The following is a 25,022-nucleotide window of genomic DNA, read 5'->3' on the forward strand; positions in this document are numbered from 1 at the left end:
ACAGTTTTTCTGGATTCAGATGTGATCCATCTGAAAGTCTTTCGGAGCATGCGGAGAGCGTTGAAGCAGGTTGAGGATACGGCGTTCATATGGTGGTTCATTTTGAGCGATGAGTCAAGTATGATGCTGAGGTTTTGTGCGTGGTGCGTCGGGGTGGGGGAATTTCTGAGGGCGGGGGGGGGGGGGGACCAGATGTCCCATGTGGAGCGCTTGGGGCCAAGGATGAGGTCTACTGTTTTCTCAGAGTTGAGTTTCAGGCAGCTATTCTTTATCCATGTGGTGACCGCTTTCATCCCTTCTAGGAAGTTGTGTATGGTGGTTTTGGTTCGTTGGTGAGATGGAGGTTAAGCTGGGTGTCGTCGGCATAGGAGACAATGTTAAGCCTGTGGTTCCTGATTGTGGTTGCAAGGGTGGCCATGTAGATGTAGAAGAGGGTGGGGCTGAGGGAGGAGCCCGGGGGCACTCCACAGTTGGTCTCAGTCGGTTCCGAGACGTAGGGAGGGAGTCTGGCCCGCTGAGTTCTGCCGGTCAGGAAGGAGCATATCCAGTCTAGGACCTTGCTATGGATGGCCGCGTCGTGGAATCTGGTGGCTAGGGTGCGGTGGGAGACGGTGGCGAAGGCAGGCGAGAGGTCCAGGAGGATGAGGGCTACTGTTTTGCCCTGTTCGAGCTGGATGTGGATGTCGGTGGTCGCGAGATGAGCGGTCTCGGTGCTGTGGTTGCTGCAGAATCCTGAGTGGGACATGTACAATGACTTTGTTAGTTTCGACAAAGTTTGCTAGCTTGGTGTTGATGGTCTTTTTGTTGACCTTGGCTGTAAATGAAAGCAGGGAGATGGGCACCAGGGCTCAAATAATATAATCGAGGAGGTCCGTTGCAGCCCCCCAACCCCAGGGGCCACCACCTCCTCAGAGCTAAAGAACACATTGGAGGGGTGCCGATGGCCCCCCCTTCTGGAGTCAAAGATAACCCTAGGGACCTCCACCTCCCAGGGCTGGCTCCTGCTATGTCCCGGGGAATCCTCCTCTGGGACAAAGCTGTTTCCTATGGCTTGGTGGGAGCTTTACCACTCTAGTCAAACCATAAGGATCTGTGCTCCGCTTTGAGCAAGCGAGAGCATTTTGCTCTCGCTTGCTCAAAGCGGAGCACAGTTGCTTTAAGAGCATGTTAGCAGCTCCCTCTCGGTCAAAGCAATGTCAGCTCCCACAGGAGGCAGGGAGCTGGCATGGACCGCTGGGGTCTTGAGGCTCAGCCCACAGTCCCCAACACATCTAAGTGGATGCCCTGGGTGAGACCAGGGCAGCCACACTAGAGGCCGGGCCTTGGGGGATGGGGTCCCCGGGGTCAAAATCGGCCTGGGAGGGGAGCTGTGCGGACCCCTCCCATTAGTTATTCATTTAAAAAAAAAATTTGTACGGTCTCGGGGATAGGGTCCCCGGGGCTGAACACCCCCCACAATAAAATAAAAAAAAGGCCGGGAGATGGGATCGTCACGGACCCTCTCCTCCAGGTAATGCGGTCCCCGAGGCCCAATTCATCCCAGGAAAGGGGGGACCACACAACTCCTGTAAAAAATGTTTACACATTTTTTCAAAATGCAGGACCGGCAAGTCGCCGGAGGCCTCACCCTGTTAATCCACTATTCTGCAAACGCATCTTTTGGCACTCTGCTGATTGGGGATGAAGTCCCCTTGGATGCCGAGTGTCCTTGTGGGCCAGGAACCTCTTCTGTTACCTCCAGTAAGTCCCAGACAGTGGGATCGCTGAGATGTCTTTGGAGACCACATCCCCTTTTTCTACCACACTGCAAACGCATCTCCTGGCACAGTACTGGTTACTTTTCATTTTTCTCCTGAGGGCCCTTCGGGGGCCAAACTCCCCCCCCCCCCCCCCCCCCCCCCCCTGTTCCCTCCAGAAGGTCCCACATAACAGGATTGCTGAGAGGTCTGTGGAGACGCCCCCTTTCTCCAGAACTACAAATGCTCTTCCTGGCACTCTACTATTTAGGGGATGTCCCCTTGGCTGCTGAGGTTCCTTGGAGGAGTACAGCCCCTCCTGTTACCTTAGCCATAGAGGGATTGCTAAGAAGTCTTCGGATGTCACGTCCCCTTTCTCCACCACTCTGCAAACACCCTTCCTGGCGCACTACTGGTTGGAGGATGAAGTCCTCTTGGATGCTCTGGGACCTTGGGGACCAAGAAGCCCTCCTGGTACCTCCAGTAAGTCCTATACAGCGGGATCTTTAGAGCTGGTAAGAGGCCCCGCCCCCTTTCTCCACCACTCTGCAAATGTGGCTACTACTTAAAAACCATAGAAGTTCACTGAAAAAAACAAAGGTTACAGAGACATTATAGTTAGGAAATAGATTACGAAAAGCCTTGGAAATTCACCATGTCATGAGTGATGTAATATGTGCGGTCATCAGCAGTACATTGCAGGGGCGTAAGATATAGTTAGCTTAACTATAACTGCTGAATTTCACTGGTGTTGTGTGAGTGAAATCTGAGCTTAACTATAAGTCCCTGTAGCCTTTGTTTTTTTAGTGAATATATATATATATATAATATAATATATATTTATAATCAATCAATCAGAGAACCCTTTGAAGTTCCCACGTTTTACAAGAAGAGCAACTCCTTTATATCTCCGATTCTGCTAATCCAGCATTTAATGGAATCTTGGTCTACCGCCCCCCTGGCCCAAGAGCAGGATTTGGGCTGAAATTGATGCAGGTTCTGGAACCCTATTTTGGCCGACAAAATCTGACCATTCTAGGTGATTTCAATTTCCATCTTGAGCTATTGGAGGCTCACGACACTATTTCCTTGGTAGAAATAATGTCAGCCTGCGGACTCACCCAGCTGGTGAACGGTCCCACCCACCGAGCGGGGCACACGCTCGATGGCATCTTTTCTAACGACCCTAGGCTGACAGCTGCCAGCCCCTTCCATCTCTCCTGGTCGGACCATCTGGCCGTTCCCTTTAATATGATGTATCCCTCACGGGGCTATATTAGAAGGGCCTCGAGCACCATGGAAGTGCGAAGGAACCTCAAAAAGATCAGGGAAGATTCCCTCCATCCATGGACAACCAGTCTGTCCATTCCTCAGGAGGCAGATACCTCCACTGCGGTCTCTATATTTGAAAATACCATTGCTGAGGCCTTAGAGGAACTTGCTCCTGCAAGGTCTTGCTATTCTGCTAGAAAAAGACCTTCAGCTCCCTGGTTCTCCGAACAGCTCCGGCTTCGGAGACAGGAAGTAAGAAGGCAGGAACGCTTATGGCACTCTAGTTGGGCCCCTAAGGATAGAGAAGCCCATAGGGTCCTGCTTAAAAATTACAAACTGGAAGTTATTAAGACCAAGCAGGAATACTTCACGGCACTCACCTCCTCATTGTCATCTCCTAGAGAACTCTTTAGGATTGTCGATTCCCTTACGACCCTTCAGACACCGGATCCTGTGGTTGCCTCTCAGGACCTGTGCAACAAGATAGCCGCCTTTTTCCAGTCAAAAATCGCCGACATCTATGCTGCTCTGGAGGTCCAAAAATCCCTGACCGCCGTTCCTTTGCTGCCTGCTCTCCCTGAGCCCAGTGTTGCTGAATCCTCTCAACATCAGGATTTGATTTCCTTTCCTCCCCTTTCCTGTCAGGATCTTGAAATCCTGCTTGATAAAACTAAATCTGGCTCTCCGTTGGATGTCTGCCCGCTAAAGATCCTCAAGCAGTGCAGAGAATCTCTCCTTCCTCCTCTGGTTGACATCATGAACAGAGCGATGAAGGAAGGCATTTTTCCCCAGCAGTGGAAGAATGCTGTTGTAAAACCTTTGCTTAAAAAGCCTTCTCTGGACCCCGGGGTGTTAAAGAACTTTCGCCCCATTTCACTGCTCCCGGCTCCCGCAAAGATGCTCGAAGCCCATCTAAATAAACATCTGGCTGCATTTGTGGAGAGCTCGGGCTGTTTGGATCTCTCCCAGCATGGTTTCAGGAGGGAACACAGCACTGAGTCTGCCCTCACCATAGTGCTGGATACCATCCGCACTAGAGTTGATGAGGGTCAGACCTCCCTCCTGATCCTTTTAGACCTCACAGCGGCCTTCGATACCCTGTCTCCTGTGGTGTTAACATCTCGCCTGAGGGAGATTGGGGTCCGCGGGCCTGCTCTGGGACTCCTTTCCTCTTTTCTCGACCATAGAGAACAAAGGATAATGCTGGGATCGTTTCTATCTCCATCCCTGTCTGTGCAATGTGGGGTCCCTCAAGGGTCAGCGCTCAGTCCTACCCTTTTTAATATCTATGTGACCCCCCTTGCCAGACTCATTAGATCTTTTGGGATGGAGGTAGTTTCCTACGCGGACGACACCCAGATCTTAGTCTCTCTCTCCCAGCCAGCTACATCAACTGCCGCCAATTTTAGATCTTGCATGGAGGCAGTTGGCCAGTGGATGATCCACAATTCACTAAAACTGAATGGGGAGAAGACGGAGGTGATGGTCTTTGGAGGAAAGGAACCGATCTGGTCGGCGGAGTGGTGGCCGAACTCGCTGGGCGTATGTCCCGAGCCCACCTTGTCAGCAAAAAACCTGGGAGTTATGATCGACCCCAACCTTAGTATGTGCCAACAGGTCAACAGGACTGTTTCGACCTGCTGGGGGATTATCCACATTCTGAGGAAAATCAGGCACTTTTTGTCACCCCAGGCAAGAAAGCAACTTGCTGTCGCTCTTTTGGGTTCGCGACTGGATTACTGCAATGCGCTGTATGCAGGGCTGAACAAGAGTCTTCTACAGCGCTTGCAGGTGGTCCAGAACGCGGCAGCGAGATTGGCTCTTGACCTACCAAAACGTGCCTCTGCCACCGAAGCCCGAAAACAACTGCACTGGCTCCCCGTTGAATACCGGATCCTTTTCAAATCCATGTGCCTGGTGTATAAAGCCTTAGCTAAACCCAGCCCTACAAGCATGGGATCCATTCTTTCTCGGCATAACCCCAGTAGAAATCTTCGCTCCAGTCACAAACTTCTCCTCTCTGTACCCCGTGTCAGAAAAGCAAGATGGGGAGGCAAGGCCTTTTCCTTCCTGGCACCTAAGTGGTGGAATGCCCTCCCTTTGGAAGTAAGATCCAGTCCCTCTCTGCAAACTTTTAGATCCGCGCTTAAGACTCACCTTTTTACACGTGCATTCCCGTAGTGGTGCTTTGTATATTCTGTTTATTGTTTATTGATTTTGATAGGCGCCTTGATACCTTCGGGTTTAGTCTGCGCGTTATAAGTTGCATAATAAATAAATAAATAAATAAATAAATGGAGCGCACTGCAACACCAATGGCACTCCTACTCTGCTCACCTCAAATGTCTGTTTTTCCAGCAGTGGTTTAAAGCATTTGTCACTATAAAGTGACAAAGCTTTTTGCCATTTTTACAGCAAAGTGTTTAAACATAGAATTAGCTGGTGTCATCTGAACCAAGCTGAAAAATGTCAAAAACCTTTTACCATTCCAGGCTCAGTATTACAGCTTTGAATGGGTAAAATATTATCCAAACCAGCATTGAATAAATTAATGCAAGTCCTGGCACATGTGTTTTGCTCTTAGATTGACAGAGAGGTATAGCTTTGTCCAGATAAAAGGGAGCAGCCAGTAGAAGTAAAAAAAAATGCCCTTTCAGGCTTAGAGTGCTGAATAAATATTACAAATAAGAGCAGGGAACCCTGGTTAGTTCCCATGTTTTAGGAGAGGAGCAGCTCTTTTATATGGAGCACATTACAACACCACTGTAACTCCTAATCTGCTCACCTCAAATGTCTGATTCTCTGGCAGTGTTTTAAAGCATAGGACTAGCACAGTGCCTTCCACGCAAAGCTAGAAAGCGACAAAGCCTTTTACCATTTTTACAGCAGCCTTTAAGTATAGGATTAGCAAGTACCATTCAAACCTGCCTGAAAAATTACAAAAGACTTTTACGTTCAAAACAGTATTGCAGCTTTGGATTGGTAAAATTCCGTCCAGTCCAACCCAGAATGAATGAAAGCAACTCGTTACACGTGTTTCGCTGTCGTGATTCTGCTTTTTTTGTTGGGTATTTTAATCTGTGATATTCTTTTTCCCTTATTGTACTGTTTTTGTGCCCTTCTGCCTGTTTCTCCACCCGTTCTGTTTCCCGTTCCCGCCGCTGCATCCCCTGCGGCCCCGCCCCCCGCTTGGTTATTGTAATCTGTGATATTCTTTTTTGTACAGTTTTGTGCCCCTCTGCCTGTTTCTCCGCCCGTTCTGTTTCCCGTTCCCGCCGCTGCATCCCCTGCGGCCCCGCTCGCTCATTTGTCCCACTCCCCGCCTCCCAGCTGCTCCTCCCTCCCACCTCCCCTTCTTATGGCAGCTGCGCCCGTCCGCGCCTGGACTGCACCCAGCGCCAGACCCCCTGGCCCCTGCAAACGCCACGAAGCCCGACACCGCTATGACGCCAGCACCCTCCATGCTCTCAACGCCGGTTGATCACACACCTGCGCCCGGGCCACTCCGAAGCGCACCCAAGGACCCTTCTCCTGCTGGAACTGCAGCTACACCAGCCTCCAAACCACCACCACGTCTACCGGGGTAGGACGCAACAGCCTCCAATGCCTTATAATCAACACCCGCTCCGCCCGAAAAAACACGCCATCAAACTCTGGGACCTACTTGACTCCTCCTCCCCAGACGTGGCCTTCCTGACGGAGAACTGGTTGAACCCCTCCTCGGCACCCGCCATCGCCATAGCCATCCCTGACGGCCACAAGATCACCTGCAAGGACCGCAGCAACGGAATAGGAGGAGGAATCGCCATCATCCACAGAAACACCCTCAGAATCTCAACTAGCACCGACAACACGCTTATCCCCGTCGAACACCTGCACTTCCAGATCCACACCGACCCCAACACCACCCTCAGAGGAACCCTCATCTACAGACCACCCGGTCCCCGACCGCAGTTCAGCGATTCCATCGCCGACTTCGTCAGCACGCACGCCCCTGGCATCCACGGACTACATTCTCCTTGGAGACCTGAGCTATCCACCTCGAGAACACCAACGACCGCAATTCCACCACCCTGCTCGCCAACCTCGGACTCAAACAGCTTATCACGACCCCCACCCACTCCGCCGGACACATGCTCGGCCCCATCTTCTCCGCCAGCAACCACGTCACCTTCAGCCACACCACTGAACTCCACTGGACCGGCCACCACTGTGTCCACTTCACCTTCGAGAAACCTACCATGCACCAGCGCACGCAACGGGCCCCCCACCGCAGCTGGAGCAAAGTCACTGAAGAACACCTTGTCACCACCCTTGCCCGAAACCCACCAACGGACACTACCGACACCGGCTCCACCGCCCTCAACCAATGGATCGACAACTGCGCCAACACCCTCGCCCAATCAAGAAACCCTCGAACAGACGCACCGACAGAGAAGCCATCTGGTTCACCTGCCGTAGGCTCGAGAAGAAGTGGCACCACGAATAGACACCGGGCAGCAACACAGCCTACAAGAGCGCCATCCGCAGACACCACCAACTCATCCGAACTGCCAAAAGGACCTCTTTCAAAGAGCGCATAGACAACAACGCACACAACAGCAAAGAGCTCTTCAACATCGTGAAGGAACTCTCCAACCCCAGCTCCAACAAAATCCCGCCATCGTAAGAACTCTGCGACTCCCTAGCCACCTTCTTCCACCGCAAGATCGCAGACATCCACGACAGCTTCAGCAACCAGGCCCCCCCGACAGACACAGGCACCTCAGACTCACCGCCCCCCAGCCACATCTAGCCCCTGCTTTCCTGAACCCATGTCAACGACGAAGACACCATCAAAATCATGAACACCATCCACTCTGGCTCACCATCTGACCCCTGCCCCACCACATCTTCAACAAAGCAAGCTCCACCATCGCACCCCATCTCCGCAAGATCATCAACAGCTCCTTGGAGACCGCCACCTTCCCAGAGGGCTGGAAGCACGCCGAGATCAACGCCCTACTCAAGAAACCCAAGGCAGGCCCCAAGGACCTCAAGAACATCCGGCCCATCTCCCTCCTCCCGTTCCCGGCGAAAGTCATCGAGAAGATTGTCAACAAGCAACTGACCTCCTTCCTCGAAAAGAACAACATTCTGAACCTGTCCCAATCTGGATTCCGCAGCAATCAGAGCACTGAAACAGCCCTCATCGCACTCACCGACGACATCAGGGCTATGATGGACAACGGAGAAACCACGGCCCTCATCCTCTTGGACCTTTCGGGTGCCTTCGACACCGTCTGCCACCACACCCTCCGCACACGCCTCCACAACGTAGGGATCCGCGACAAAGAACTGGACTGGACCACCTCCTTCCTCACCGGCAGAACCCAGATTGTCCGCCTCCCCCCATTCCGCTCTAAAGACACCAAGATCATCTGCGGCGTACCTCAAGATTCGTCCCTCAGCCCAACACTCTTCAACGTCTACATGGCACTGCTCGCCAACATCGTTCAATCGTACGACCTCAACATCATCTCAAACGCCAACGACACCCAGCTGATACTCTCCCTCACCAAGGCCCCCACCACCGCCAAATCCAACCTCCACGAAGGAATGAAGGCCATCGCCGAATGGATGATGAACAAACGCCTGAAACTGAACTCTGACAAGACGGAGGTTCTCATCATCGGATCCACCCCCTCCGACTGGGACGACTCATGGTGACCGGCCACACTAGGAGCTGCACCAACGTCCACTGACCACGCACGCAACCTGGGATTCATCCTGGACTCCGCGTTGTCAATGACCCAGCAAGTAAACGCCGTCTGCTCCTCCTGCTTCAACACCCTCTGCATGCTCCGTAAGATCTACAGATGGATCCCCACGGGAACCAGGAGGACGGTCAACCAGGCCCTCGTCAGCAGCAGACTGGACTACGGCAACACTCTCTACGCAGTAACCTCAGCCAAACTTCAGAAACGACTACAACGCATACAGAACGCCTCCGCATGCCTCATCCTCGACATTCCCCGCCACAGCCACATCACAGCCCACCTGAAAGACCTGCAAAAGAGGATCACCTTCAAGCTCCTCACCCACGTGCACAAAGCACTCCACAACACCGGACCAGTGTACCTCAACAAACGACTCTAGTTCTACACCCCGAACCGCCAGCTTTGCTCCGCTGACCTCGCCATCGTTCCCCGCATCCGTCGAGCGACCGCCGGCAGCAGATTGTTCTCCCACCTCGCCGCAAAAACCTGGAACACCCTCCCCATCCGCCTACGTCAGACCCAGGACCTGCTGACCTTCAGGAGACTCCTCAAGACCTTGCTGTTCGAACAGTAGCAGGACCCCCGCCCCTTCCCCAGCACCTTGAGACCCTCACGGGTAAGTAGTGCGCTCTACAAATTAACTGATTGAGTGATTGATTATTAGAGCTTGTCAGGTATAACTTCTCCACATACAGTGGAGCAATCGATATAAGTCAAAACTGTGCCCTTTCAGGGTTAAATTGCTGCTCAGATTATGCAAAAAAGAGCAGGGAACCCTGGGTAGTTCCCACGTTTTAGAGGGTGAACAGTTCCTTTATATGGAGCACTCTACAACACCACAGACACTCCACATATGTTCACCTCAAATTTCTGTTTTTCTAGCAGAGTTCTCAAGCATAGGATTAGTACAGTGGATGTCATTCTAGAGAACCGCCAACACTCCTAATTTGCTCACCTCAAATGTTAGTTTTTCTAGCAGAGTGTTTAAGCAAAGGATTAACTCAGTGGATGGGACTGTGCTAATCCTATGCTTAAAACCTCTGCTAGAAAAACAGACATTTGAAGTGATCAGATTTGGTATGTCGGTGGTTTTGTAGAGTGATCCATGTAAAGGAGATGCTCTCCACCTAAAACTTTAGGCCATACAAACTCATGCAACAAGAATGGCAATTACTGCCTCCTATTGACTGCCATGCCTTGCCTATTCAAAAAATACACCGGCTACCAATCCTCATGCCTGTTATTTTCAAAACTCTGTACATTGTTCATCGCTCGTTGTATGGGAAGGTCACGGAACCTACTAAATACACTCCAGTTAGAGCGATCAGCTCTGCTAGAACAGAAGAATTTTTGGTGGCTGATAGTTTTCTGTACAAGTGACTTGTACAGAAAACTATCACTTGTACTCTCCCACGCTACATTTAACTGACCACCAACAATCTGCAGTTCAGATTGGCCCTTAAAATATGGCTGTTACGCTCATCATAGCTTCTCTGTAGCTTGTTCTTTTTCATAGTACTACTTTGTCATTCTTTGCAACAGTTGAGCTCCAAGAGAATCCTCTCTTTTTTAGTATTCTGTTTAAATACAAAATATGGTAAGATAACATTTGTAAATGCTTACACCAAGGACATGTTAGATTCCAGACAAGTCTTTTCCGGAGTGCACACTTAAACATCTACCAATATTATTATAATCATGATTTTTAGCCATGTATGTAGCACACAACTGTATCACCTCTGGCCACTTTAAGAAAACTTTGGTGCTCTTTTTGGTCTTCAAATGAAGCAGATCTTAGATTAGCCCCTCCCAGCTTTGAACCCATCACTGGCAGTTTATACACTGATCTAGAGATATTATACTGGGGTCATAACTTGTGGATTTTATGCAGCTACAGCAAGCTAGTGTCGGTATTGGAATTAGGAATTCCACTTTTATGACAGACTGGAGCTTTATGAAAGGTCGCAAGACCTGGGCAAGGGCATGTCCCATGTAATACAGTACTGACATTTGACTTGCTTTTCCCCAGCAGGTCGTACATTTCAGTGTTTCTAGTAAGTCAGGAAACCTTCCTCTATACAAGAAGGCCTGTATTTCTGCAAGGCAGACCTGACTGAGACTTTGTCAGTTATGCCTTTCAAGAAACTGCATGCCAGGGGCAACAGGGACACTTTGCAGAGTTCGGTGGTCCTTGCATGCAAATCTTTACCCTCCCCAACAATCTTGAACCCCTACTTAATTCCTCCCACTCACTACACTCATGGTGTATTTAAATTCACATATGTAACTTTTTAAAATTTCTAAACTTATTACCCAAATCAAAGTGGACACGTGGGTTTGGAGGGGCTGTGAGGCATTATGCTCCTGGCCCGAACTTTATAGGGTCCTGTGGTTAATAATGAGCCAACTTACATGCCCGTACCACTAGGTGGTCTCAGGTGCCATATTTTCAGTTTTTTGACACTTAGATACAGGTAATTATGGCACCTACCAAAAACAGAAGAAGCATCCAGAGGGTCTCCAATTTCTTTGGCCCCACGCAATGCAATTGCTTCTGGCAAACCTGGCCCAAAATTAAACTTAAGCAGAAACGGTTTTAGCAATATCTTAATATCTCTTTGGCCATCTCAAAGGCACTCACTTTCCTCCTCCACAAATATCTATGTAATTTGCTTAGAAAGAGAAATTACCCTGATCTACTGCTAATGGTTGATTCCTGGGTCTGAAGCACAATTTTAATGGTTTTTGGTTCATGTACTAAGTAGTAGTTATGAGACACAAGTATAATTGAAAGCTTAAAGTCATAATAGGGCTGAAGCCAAGCCTATTTTTGTAAGACAAGATAGAAGTATTTTGGACTTCACGTATTTTTAATAATTTTTTGGGATAGTGCTTTAATTCACAATACATTTCTTTCTTAGCCTAATTGTTCTTTAATAGGATTAATAAAGAGACGCAAATCTCCAGAGACAATATTCCAAAATTGAAAAGATAAAACGTGGTTGGAATGTCCTCAAAACAGTTAATCTAGTTTTTGGGAATTAACACAAATGTACAAATATATACTGAGTTTTGAAAGAAGTGTTCAAACATAGATTCTCTCTTACTTAAATCAAAGCTTGAAAGAAATTTGCTTTCTTTACAGCCAAACGGTGTCATAATCAGTTTGCAGTAAAACAGTATAGGGGCAAATTCCTAGTTTGATGAAGATTTCACTAAACACAGGTTGTACTTACCAAACTGTTGCCCGTCTTCAGGAAACATTTTCATGACCTTTTTTCTTGTGTTTACACCACTTATCTTTTCAATTTGATAAGCCAGTTCATTGAAGACCTTATTAGATTTTCAATCACTTGCTTCTGTACACCTCCGATATAAAGATTATCTTAGAAAAAGTTAATATCATGGCTTTAAAGAAGCTGGTTTCGTGATGATATTGTATTTTCAAGATAGAATAGTTTCACAACTGCACTTCAGATATTTTGTAGGCAACATATTAAAGCCACTGCTTCTTTCAGCACTCATAAAACACACACTTCAAATGGTATTCAGAAGGAAATATCAGTTATTGTAGCATGCGTACAGTAAATGACATCCATTATATCACCCAAAAAATTCACTTTCCTAAACTAGATGTTTCTGATAAATGACAATTGGTTGCAATTTTTCTTTTTTTATAATAAAACCCATCCCAAAGCACTCTGAAAGTTGTATGTCTCTACTTGTTATCACACAAAACCAAGCCCATGAATGACATAAATTGTTGGGGCTAAGCCCATTCCAAGATGGACCTATTGACTTGTAGCTATGTGGGTCCTATATAGCTGAGATAAAGGTAGACTGAAAAATGTAACCCTTGTTAGATCAGCCCTTGACCATTCCTACCACCTCCCCTCCTGCAGTCCTCCTGTCCTCTGCCCTACCCCACCAAAAAGCAAAGAAATAACATGGAAGACAGAAAAAACAGTAGAGACACATCTAGTGTTCCATTGGTGTACTGATTGTCTTTCTAACTGCCTTTGAGCAGGGATGTCGAGGCCGGCAGCGTGGAGGGTTGGGCTCTGATCTCAGCCTGCGTCAGAGGCCCCAGCAAAGACATACCTTCCAGGCTGGGGACCCATATTTCATCAGCAAGAGGAAGAAAGAGGAATGGCTGGCCAGATGGAAGAGTGAGGTAAGGAAACAGATTCTGACTCTAAAGCAGGCTCATGCAGTCAGTGTTTATAATACTGGTCACAAATTACCACATGAGGCAAAAACAATAAACTAATTGTTGGGGAAGGTGCTTGGCTGAGGTCTGGATTCTCTCAGGAGCAGATGGTTCTGATTACGTTTTGAAATACACACCGTTCTCACATAAGACTAGCAGAATTTTTATCACCGTTTCCCCATTTCTTGGATTTGCTTCATTTAAGCCTTATTTTAATCTAATCACTTCTCATTTGTTCGTGCCATGGTCGTCTTTGCTACATTGATGGGGCTATTTTCTGTTTACTCTCCTTTCCATTGTTAGGCGCTCAGAATGCCTCTGCATGTAAAACACATTATTACTCACTTTCACGTCCTGAGCTGTGTTGAGAACGGTTGTGTCCTCAAATAACCTACTAATCAGACACTGATGGTGGTGGAATAGGCCAGAATCAGACTAGTGCCTCATGTGACCCATAATGGGACCTTCCAAGAGCTCGAACATATCCCAGTTACATGATGTATTTCCTAGGGGAGGATGAGGAAGCAACAGAAATAGAATTGCCCTTGCCTTTTTGATTTTCATTGAAACTCATTGCCAGCAAGAGATGGGCTTGATGCATGCCTGGAAGGTTATTGTACTTCCAATCGGACACTAATAAGGAATATCCATTGCTTAGCCACTTTTCTGGGTGCTTGACTAAGCCAATGACTGCAGGTATCAAGAAAATATGTATGTGCTCAAATTGTTGTAATGGCACATTCACAACAGAGCGCGCTCAGCTGCCAGTGGAGTGACCATATATTCCATATATTCCTTTACATTCATTCTGCTATTTGGATGTTTCATACATATACATACATATATTTAATGATGATTATTTTCTAGTAATCTCTGTTCACTTTTTCTCCAGACATCCTGTTTCTTGCTTCCGTCTGACTTGACTTTTAATTTTGTCGGGCACCACCTGTGGCCTCCCAAGTTGCACAAAAATGGTGCACCTCAAACATATGCATCCCTTCTATAGCTGTCATTATGCAGTACCATTTGATGGCAGATGAAGCTCTATTACTTCTTTGTTCCTTTTGCTTTACTGGCAACCCAGGTACAGTCAAAATATCTCACAAATCCCCCTGTAAATCCTGGATCAGTCACAGCAGTTTATACTTTGATTGCTACCAGGCATAGGCACAGGTCTGAGAAAAAGTGAACCTGTTTATTATTGGCTGTCGTCGGTTTGTAGGGAGGTGATCACCAACCCTTCAAAATCTTTCCCATTGATCTTTTTGTTCACAGACTATCAGACTAGATCTTTAAAAGCACTTTAGTGGACCTCATGACTAAGTTGTCAGAGTTTTTTACCCCTTCAGTGCCATTTCTATCCTATATAGTCCCAATTCTCCAAATGATAGAGGCCCAGATTGGGCATGAATTCTGATTGTGTTGCTTTGCTTTTTACGAAGGGATTTAATGTAATTATTTCATTGTTTTAACTTGGAACTCATGCTAACAGGGAAGGGGAGCAATGAGATTAATCATATTTAATCACAGAAACCGCATGCATGATAACTTATTTTATGAGGCCTACCATAGTTGTCTGCTAGAATTATTTTGTAGTAAAACATTGGTTTTCTTCGTTAGGCAAAGCTTTATGTACAAACCAGTGCTGTTTGAACTAAAAAAAAAACTGCCTCATACTTTTTTCATTGACTGCTGGTTAAGCAGGTAAGAGTTCAGTGTTTCTTGCAGCTTACCCCTCATTTTGTTTGGTAAACCATCATAAACTTTTCTGCAATACTTTATCCTGATTATGATGATTAATAGTACTTGAGTGATCGGAAGAGATAACAGCTGCAAAGGTATATTTTCACATCACTTGGACTTAGACCAATACGTTTTGTTGACATAGTTGTTCTTTGGAACAATCAACAGCTCTTCAACAAAACAGATCCCATAGAGACCTACTTTGGTGAGATTCCCATGAAGGACGGCAAAAAATATTATATATGGGAGAAATCTCTGGATCTGTATTTTTGGGATGCATTGTGGTGTAACACATTTTTCTGCGGATGTGAATCTAAATGACATCCTAGAAGAATATGTTGGAGATTATCACAAAGTGTGGGGACCCAGAGAGTTGCCACATTAGTAGTTTGTGAAAGAAAGTCACCAATTTTATTTGGTTGATGTAATTTGACCAGAATTATTTTAACCAGAGCATTGCAGTTGTATCGTTTCAAAACATGTGCCACATTCTTCTAAATAGTATGGTGTGGGCAAGCTTGCTAAATACTATGGAGAGATGTATCCAACCCAGATTGCAAGCCTGACCATGGTATCTGGAAATAAGCAGTTCTTCCTAAATGTTCATTAGGATGAATTCCATCCATTACTGCTCATGGAAACATAATTGGAAGTCACTCAGCTAGAGATTGTGCTCAATATGACTTAAGAGTTGTGTGGCTATGGTATTTTGCTAGCATGGGAGGCCATAGTTTAACCAGTAGTTTAAGACCAATGGGTCAGTGTTGTGTTTAAATCAGTACTGTTATGAAGGTATGTTCAGTTCATCTGGCATGCCCCTGAACTAAACTGATGAGGGTTCAATTTTTCAAAGGCCTAAGCAATCTGGCGAGAAAGTCTCTCCTCCAAAGGGGTCATGGCCTCCGCCACTGCTAGATAAATGGGGGCGTCCACAGCCTCATAAAAGTCTTCATCCCAAGGGAGGTCGGCCAGAGGGTCTTCCATCCCTTGGGATTCATCCTCCTAGTACATTCTGACTTTACAAAGGACTAGCGAGGAGAACAGAGGTTAATTAAGGGGGGGTCTGGATGACCAACCACAAGGCCTTCTACAGAGGTGACCAGCCTTATTTTTTTTAGGGGGGGGGGGGGCTCGTTGTCAGCCTAAAACTTTGTGCAAGTGCCTCGCTTAATTTAAGGGGGTTCTCAGCCCCAGGACACTTTGCACTGGCACACCAACTAACAAGGGGGGACGGCCTGGGATAGTGTCCCTCAGGCCTCTGGGGCCTAACTGTACAGACCCAGAAGGGCGTCACCAAGAAACCATACAGACTCTGCTGCCAATTTATTTCTTGCTCACAGGCAGCAGAGCGTTAAACAAATAGAGCGCGATTGCACTTGAGCTGTCTAACACGGCTCGATCGGCTTACTGACCCCACCAGGGTGTCTTCCTCAGGCCGCCAGCTTGGGTAGACAAGGCGCGCCGAATGAACTCCTCTGAGAGGAATTCAAACGTGCGCACTGCAGTCTTGTGCCGCCTCCAGTGCCCTCTAGCGGCGGGAGGTCGATGCTTCGGCAGCACCAGGACAGGCCGCGTAGGAGCGGAAAACGCTTCCAAGGTCGAATGCTGCAAGGGAAAGATCACAAAACCTGCAGCCACAACCGACGCGGTGGGACCGCGTAACCAAAGCAAGAAATTAACAGTCAAATAACGCAATTAAAGCACAATTAAAACCAGTAACAGAAAACACTGTAAGATGAGGTACTTATCTCGGCTGCACAGCAGCGACGAAAGAGGGTGAAGGGCCAGTGAAGGACGATGTTGGGCCTATGGGCCTCCTGATTAGACGTTGTAGGACTGTTCTCCGGTTGGATGTTTTTTCACTACATTTTCCGAAGTGTTCATGGGAAACGTAGTTTGTGTTATCTTTAAAATGATGGCTGCTGTAATAATAAAGTGACGAAAAAAGGCATAATCCTCGCCTCCAGTCCTGACATAGAATCTAAACCAACTGGTGATCTTAGTCATTTCTTTCTCCAGATGTCAATAAAATTACTGAAACTAGTTGTGAGTTGGAGCACTGACAAATACAACTAGGTGTAGTGCTTTAGTTTGTGGTATGGGGACCTGCTTCTCTGTATCTTTAGAAGGATCCACCTCAAGAAGGGAAAGACAGATTTTACTTTCCTGTAGCAATCCTACCACAGAAAAGGCTGGGGCCATCTTATTGCTGAGTTTATCGTTAGTGATGAACTGAATAGATTCCTGACTTAAAGTACAGAATATGCTTTCCAACAATGCATAAGTCTGATCCAGTATGTGCTCAGCTACGTTTGGTCTTGCTGTGTCTGCATTCTGACACCAGTTAACATTCTTGCTTTTATATATGTATAACATTTAATTATGTTTTACAGAATACAGAGGGTCTTCTTGTAAAAAAAGAAAGTAGATTGCATGGGAGATGGTCTGTGCACTTCCCATTTATGTAGACGCATACGTCCAGAACTAGATTTTGTGAATGTGGGAGAAATCTCAGAACCTTTTTTACAGAGCCCTAAATTTTAACTTAAGATTTTCAATGATGTTTTCCAATCCTCTATCCACCAGTACAGTCAGTGGTCATTATAACGAGTCCAGAGTAGCTAGGATAGCAACTGGCACACACCATTCATACCGTTCCTGCTTAGTACCATGGGGGGGGGGGGCAGAATAAATCTGTGCTAAACCCAAACTGCCTAACTACTGGAGAGTGCCGTTGGCTACAAACCAAGCACTGTACAAAACAGAAGAGCTAACCATTCAGTTCAGTATATGGTTCGGCATTATAGAGGCACAGCTGTATCGCAAGTTAGAGTTGACATCACCCCATAGGAAATCCTATTTTTAGATGCTTCATTATGTTGGCTCCTTTTGAATGTGCATGAATGTTTGGGGGGGATTGTTGTTGCTCTTGTGAGAGTGTGATAAGTTGGGTGCAGATTAGTTAAATGACTCAGACATTACAATGGTGGATGGGAAAATGAAATATTCCTTAGCAAATATTTCTCCACGCTTATCTGCGAAACATCTGAACGGATGATTACCACATTCTTATGAAACTGCGGTCTCTGTCATTTTGTCCTTTTGTTTGTTTTGGAAAAAATCCATTCAGCGAGTTTGGAGATGTAGGCAAATTTTAAAGGGCCTAGTGGGCAAGTCGCATAATAGATATTTCACAGTATTTTGCTGTCCGCTTTAAAAAAAAAAAAAAAAGTTTCTAAGGTTTGTGAATAGTGCTGAAGTGCAAACTGTTTTAAACATGTTCTAATTTAGATTAAGTAGATTGAGTTTGGGAACACCACACAGCTTATACTTAAGACACATAGCTAAAACATGTTAATACCATTTGAATAAGCTTTATTTCGATATAGGTATATCTTAAAAGCACATACAATAAAAAGTGACAACCATAAAAACACAAAATTAAAAAAAGAAGTAATATCACCAGGGATCCTAGGCAAATAGAATTTAAAACAGTACATAAAACATAATAAATAGGACAATGCGTTGTAAAAGAATGGCAGAGGACAAAGATGCCAAATATAATTGATCCATATTACATGTGGTTTGCAAGGGCTTTAGATCTTAAAAGCCAAGCCCACCTAAGGAACTTGGAGAGTGCGCAAACATACAGAGTTCTAGTATCAGATTTAAATATGCGCAATGCAATAGTGTAATCTCTAGTCCCGAGTTCTCTGCACAAAGGTTTAAGCCAATAAGTCCTTGGGAAATTATACTCTGGGCATGCAAATAAAATATGTGCGATTGATTGAGGCCTATTCTCACAAAATGGACAAAAGGGAGAGGTTTGTAAGGGGGGTTTCCAGCGTGCAGTTAATGCGCGCACTGGAAGCGTACCAACCCTGATTTTAAAATAAAGTGCGCGATCGAAAGGTTTTTGAATGATATCGAGATAAGACTCATAGCGCACTTCATCCTTGATCTTTAAAAACTCAACGGTGCATCTAGCACCATGAGAGCTTGAGATCCTCTTCACGGAAACCCATCTCCAATAAATTCGTTTAAGTTCAGATTTAGGTGGAGAGATTCTGTTCACCCAAGCATCTTTTAGGCCAAGATCAAGCAGTAAAGTCTTAACATCCTTTAACAATTTAATTTTGTGCCAACAGGGCATGGAAAGAATTTCGGACAGACCCTCGGCATACTTCCCTAATTCCGGAGTACGCCATAGTCGCGCCCATAAGAGAAGGGGGCGTATTCTTGCCATATCTCTCAAAGCCTGACACCCTAAGTCCATCAATAAGGGAACAGCAGGTGTACTCTGGGGTAAAGCCATTAATTCCTTGAGAAAGCATGAGTCGGATTTGGCAAGCTCATCGATGTTATACATGCCCCATAGTTCAGCTCCATAGAGTGCCGAATTTACACCTCTAGCTTTGTATATCTCAAGGGCGGGTGCTATTGGTCTCGAAGAGGAAATTCGATGCTCTCTAAGGAGGGCGCCAGTAACTCGCTTATGGTTTAGGAGCATCTTGTGAATATGTGTTGACCATTGCATAGTGTCGGAAAGGCGAATGCCCAGATAATCAAATTCTCTTACCCTGTCCAAAATAACTGTGTTTAGTACAGGAGGGCGACCTAGCTTTTTTGGAGGGTTCAAAATTAGGTATTTAGTTTTTGTGGAGTTAATTATAAGCCCTCTGGTGTTACAGAAGGTTTGGAAACTATCAAGAAGTACTTGGAGACCCATGGGTGATTTAGATAATAGGAGAGTATCGTCAGCAAACAGGAGAGTTGGAATACGTTCGCCCGCCAGGGATGGTGCATCGAAAGAAACTTGCAACAGATGCTCCACTACGCCGTTCACGTAAAGTGAAAAAAGGGTAGGGGCAAGAACACATCCCTGGCGGACACCCCTGTTTACTGGGATTCTCTCAGTTTTTTGGCCCTGGGGACCCCAACGTACCTGGGCAAAGTTACCCTCATGCAACTTGACTAAAAGAGCCAATAAATAAGATGGAAACTTCATGCTGGCAAGGACATTCCAAAGGGTAGACCGGGGGACCAGATCAAAGGCTGTTTTAAGATCTATAAAGGCAAGGTAAAGGCTACCCTTGCCAAGAAAAACAACCTTCCAGTAGATAAGGAGTAATCTAAAAACCTGCTCTATAGTACCTGTCCCGATTCTAAAGCCCGCCTGGTAATCTGAGAGGATATTGTTATCATTTATCCAGGCTAATATCCTTTCCAAGATCACCTTCCCAACCACCTTCTGAGTTGAATCTATCAGGCTAATTGGGCGGTAATTGGCAGGGTCATCCCTGCCACCCTTTTTAAAAATCGGGACTACCTCAGCCCCCTTCCAAGATTCCGGGACCGAGGCGCCAATGGTAATGGCATTGAGTAAAGTTGAGAGAAGCTTCCCCAATCTAACTGGTTCTAGTCTAAGTATATCCCCTGGGATACCGTCAGGTCCTGCTGCCTTCTGTGGGACGATGGATTTGATGGCATTAACCACTTCCCCTTCACAAAAGGGATTAATAGATATTTGACCCTGGGACGAGAGGTCCTCCAAGCATAAAAGATCCCCCTCACTTTCAGATCGAAAAGAATAGAGCTTGGAGAAGTGTTCAAACCAAGCCGCACAAGGGATATTACAAGTAATAAGATCTTGGGCAGGTCTGTTCTTGGCCCTAATTATGCTCCAAAAGAGGCCAGAATCCCGCTTGAGGGATGCCTCCCTGAGTGACTGCCAGTATGAGTCTTCCCAGGCCTTTTTGGCATTGGACATACAAAGCCTGTACTCTCTCCTGGCCAGCTGGATCTCGGACGTGGCTCTTCTTTTAATGGCCCCAATTAAGGCAGATTTCTTCCGCCTACAGGCTTGTGTATACCAATCACCTGATAAATTCTGCTTGGGTCCCCTAGACCCTTGTCTACCTGTGGTATTTACTAGGAATAGAGACTCTAAATCTTTAATGAGACCTTGGAAAAGAGTTAAAACCTTATCCTAGTCGGTCTCGTAAGAATGAAGGGAAGCTAACTCTTCTTGTGCTATACATATGATGGATCCAATCGACTGGACTTTTTCTCTGCGTCGAGCATCACTTTACGCCATTTAAGGCGTCTCTCGCAATTTGAGGGGCAAACTTCAAGAGTTGACATGAGAGGGCCGGCTGGCAGTATCGTGGGACCACTTAAACCCTCCCAAAACGGGTAAATACTTAAAGATAGCTGATTGTGGTCGCTATCAGCAGCCGGAATTACTTCCATGTCATGGACGTAAGGCCACAATTTGAGATCTAGGAGAATATAATCTATCCTCGACGAATGGTCGATCCTGTTATAGGTATGAGCACCATGTAAGTCAGAACGGGTTCTGCCATTGACCGCCCTTAGGCCGAACTCAAGGGTCATAGAGTTCAGAAGCACAACTGCCTTTGACCATCTCTTAACAGGTGGCAAGGATAATAAGGGAATGCCTCTGCTAGCATCATCCTCCAAGAGCTCAGGGGAATCCAAACTGAGAGGGGCTCAAAAGAACAATTAAAATCTCCTGCTACAAGAATATGAGATGCATGTTTACACTTGCGCAGTTCACATTCAAGAGATGTGAGAGTTAATGGCAGGGCTCCCCTATTAGAGCCTCTAGCGTGTTAATACATAAGCCTAGCACACACACTCCTCATGAGAAACACACTCAACACACACTACATGATATGCACATTTGTCTGATACACTTCCCGACTGTCAAGATTAGTACATTCTTGGATTAAAATGCAGGAATGGCCCATTCTAAGGTGTAGAATCTATCCTTCTGTCCAAAAGTGGCAAATAGGTTGATGGTGGCAGCAAGGCACGTTTCGGGTTTAGGGAGAGTAGGATGTTGTGAATCAGTGGAAGTGCATCTTTTTAAGTAGACACTTAGCAACTTTGCACAATGTAGGGCTCGCTATTTTCGGTTCTCCTGTCACTTGTCATATCATCCACCATTGTTTTTTCCTTGAGTATCCCTTTGCAGGCCAGAGAGCCTTATGAAGCTTTAGTCTCTCCTTTATTTTCATGTCTTGGGTGGCCTGTATACTGCTGCCTTCACGGCTTTAATCCGATTTCTTCTGTTTGCCTCTTGTGATTGTTTGACTCATGGCTTCCGGCTGCTGAGGAAGATTTGTCATTATGGTCTCCTCAGTTTTCAAGTCAGAAGTCGGTAGAAATTACTGCACACAAGTATTGGATAAGCAAGTGTTGTGATTAACTATTTCCGACTATTTCTTCCAACTGTAGATTCCACCCATTTGACTCCGGCAGCTTTGCTCTGCATCCAGAAGTCAACACGTAGTGCCATACATAGGCGCCACCTCTGGACAGTTTGCTAGGACATTGTCTCCCCTGGAGACTACAACCTTCCAACTGTGCCGCAGCTACAGCAAGCATAAATCTGATACAAACATACAGGATCTCTGCTATATTGTCTGTGGTCAACACATGACTCGAAGTCATGCAATAGGTGCCCCCTGATACACCTAAAGGCCACCACAGCGTGCAAGGTGAAGCTGTATTTCACTATGCATAAGAAACAAGCCAGGTCACACTCCAAACCCCAGGCCCACTCCCGCTACCGCTCGAAGTCCTGAGCCTGCTAACGTTTCAGGTCTTGTTACTCCTCCAAGTCCTCATCCTTTTGTAAGTTGAAGAGAAAGTTAAAAGATTAGTCCCACCATAAGCAGTCTAAGCAGGATTCTTCTCCCTGCTGTCACTTTCGCTCCAGTGAGAGGTCACTTTGGCACTTGAAGGATCCAATTCCGCCTCCCTTGTTTGACTCCAAGGCTATTCCGAGGCTGGTCCCAATGCACCACAAGTCTTTTGTACAGTCATGAACCCCTCTGGAATGCCTTTGGGCCTAATAGATCCGCCAGTAACCCTGAACTTCTGCCATCCGTGCCTTCTAGACACCACTGGGCCTGATAGGCCTGGCCTGACCCTCAGCTTTTCCCAAAGCATACATCACACCTGAGCTGAAAGCCATGTCTGTTCCAAATGCTCTGACGTAAGCCCCTCTGCTCTAGAGGCCTCAACTCTAGACCCAACCCTGAAGTCTGATTCAGATCCAAAGCAAATGTGGCCAGTGTTTCGTTACCAAATAACTAAGATGCAGTTTCTGGTTTGGAAGGAATCACAAGCAGTTCCACTACCTCGAGGCTCATACTGCTGGGGGATGAAGACTATTTGGAACAGTTTGAAACGATGTGCAGGGCCTTAAGAACCTCCCCCATGATGGAGATGATAGTGAGGTGGATAGTTTACTCCTCATCCATTACAATGATGCTGACATGTATTTAGACTTGGAAAATGCTAGTGGCCTCAATACTGTCTATCAGACCAAGTTGGACTCTGCACTGGGGCCTCCTTCAGACATGAGAGCCTCTTTTGTGGTGGTAGTCCGCATAGTGTGGCACCTTCTGTTGCCCATGATAGAAACCAAGGCAGATATGCACATCAAGATCTTGCTGCCTGAGGTTGCAACTTGAGAGCACTTTCTTTCGTTTAATGAGGTTCTTACAGAGGCATTAACAGTGGCCTGGTCTGAACCCTGCTTAGATTTGCTGGCGAGTTGCCCAGTAGTTAGGTATCTGCTTCTGAGGACCCTGCTTTTCTGACCAAGTACCTGACTCCTGAGAGCTTAGTGGTTCAGGCTTCAATCAGCAAGGTTGAGTCTAATGCGTTCCCTACTGCCCCGCTGGACAGACTCTAAATGTATTGACAACGTTTTGTCAACTGTTAGTTTGTTATTGAGGTCCTGAATGCTGTTTGTCTGCTATACACACACCCTCAGAAATATGGCTGCAAAATCTTGCCCACTGTTCCCAAGAAATTGAGGAATGCTTTTGCACAAATTATCAATGATGGACAGGGCGTGGCTAAGAGTGCATGTGTCAGACCATTGTCACCAGTATGCTGATCTAACGGCATGCATGAATGTTCACCGCACAATTTTCTGTGGACATGCAGGCATCCCTAATAAATGTCATTTGATGGCTCCAGACTTTTTGGAGAAAAAACTTTGTGTATTGGAACGCTTGCCTTCTCCTAGGCCTTGCTATCTCCAGCCCAGCAATTTCACAAACAGTACAGAATGTTCAGAGGATATTTTGGGGTCTTGCCTATAGCCAAAGTCATCCCTTGCAGCATGTACAACAACGTGGTGTACAGCTCCTTCATGGCACCAGAGGATGTGGTGGTGGCAGAGGCTGCGGCCACCAGCAAGGATAGCAATCCTCCTCTTCATTGTCGCTGGCTGTAACTGGAACTAAGCCTCTGACTGTCCATTCCATGGTCAAAGGCACCACCAGAGGCTGCGGCCACCAGCAAGGACAGAAATCCTCCTCTTCATTGTCGCTGGCTGCAACTGGAACTAAGCCTCTGACTGTCCATTCCATGGTCAAAGGCAGTCAACAGGGCTCAGGATATAGTTGTATCTACATAGCTTGTGAGAAATTACCTCTAACCAGTAGTCGCTGCAGGTTCTTCAACTTGGTTACACTCTTCTTTTTGTGTTTGCTCCCCCTTCTGTTCCTCTTGTTTTTGTTCAGACTTCGGCATGTCATACCACCATTGTTGCCCAGGAGGTTTGGTCACTTTAGGCCAAACAGCCATAGTCAAAATTCCAGAAACCGAGACTGGCAGAGGGGTGTCCGTCCCAATATTGTTTGGTGCCAAAAAGTAGGAGGGTCAGGCCAGTATTAGACCTTTGGTTCTTGAATGCCTTGCTTCAGAAGGACAAGTTCAGGATGTTCACTCTCACTCAGCACTCAGGTGCTCTTTGTCCTGTATTCAGGAGACTGAATGGTATCCTTGGACTTGCAGGACGTGTACTTTCATGTGCCCTTCCTGAAGTCCCATAGGTGCTTCCTTTGTTCATGGTGGGGTCAGAACATTTTCAGTTTACCGTCCTATCCTTTGGCCTCACCTCAGTTCCTCGAGTGTCCCCGAAAGGTGACAGCGGTGGTGGTCGAAATACAGGTATTCCTATACCTTGATGACTGGCTATTTGGAAAGGAAGCTCATTGCAATCAGTCAAGCACTACCAGCAAACAATCTGCCTGTTGTTCCTCAGGTTCTCGACACCCAACTGAAATCCCATTTGTGGCCGACCCAGAGGATTCCTTTCAAATAGGGCCATCATGGACTCAGTGATTTTCAAGGCCTTTTCACCCTGGCAACAAGACCATGACTCTGAGGTTATGATCTCGATGTTTAAGGCGCTCTCTTGTTTTCCAGTGTGGATAGGTCGTTGTTTTTTTGTCCTCCTGACCTTTTACACAC

The 25,022-nt window shown here is 46.5% G+C and overlaps 1 protein-coding gene across 9 annotated transcripts in view; it reads left to right on the forward strand.

Annotated features, from left to right (window-relative positions):
- The window catches only part of DNMT3A (DNA methyltransferase 3 alpha), a 1,939,932-nt gene that overhangs the window by 825,697 nt on the left and 1,089,213 nt on the right, over window positions 1-25,022 (forward strand). For 6 of the 9 annotated variants that reach the window (XM_085613211.1, XM_085613220.1, XM_085613214.1 and 3 more), the window contains one exon: window positions 12,795-12,941. The exons of the other annotated variants lie outside the window; for them this stretch is intronic. In XM_085613211.1, the coding sequence (XP_085469337.1) occupies window positions 12,795-12,941 (147 nt within the window). The remainder of the gene's footprint in view (window positions 1-12,794; window positions 12,942-25,022) is intronic. 9 annotated transcript variants of the gene reach the window in all.

The sequence above is a fragment of the Triturus cristatus genome, chromosome 6, assembly GCF_964204655.1.
Source record: "Triturus cristatus chromosome 6, aTriCri1.1, whole genome shotgun sequence".
Lineage (NCBI taxonomy): Eukaryota > Metazoa > Chordata > Amphibia > Caudata > Salamandridae > Triturus > Triturus cristatus.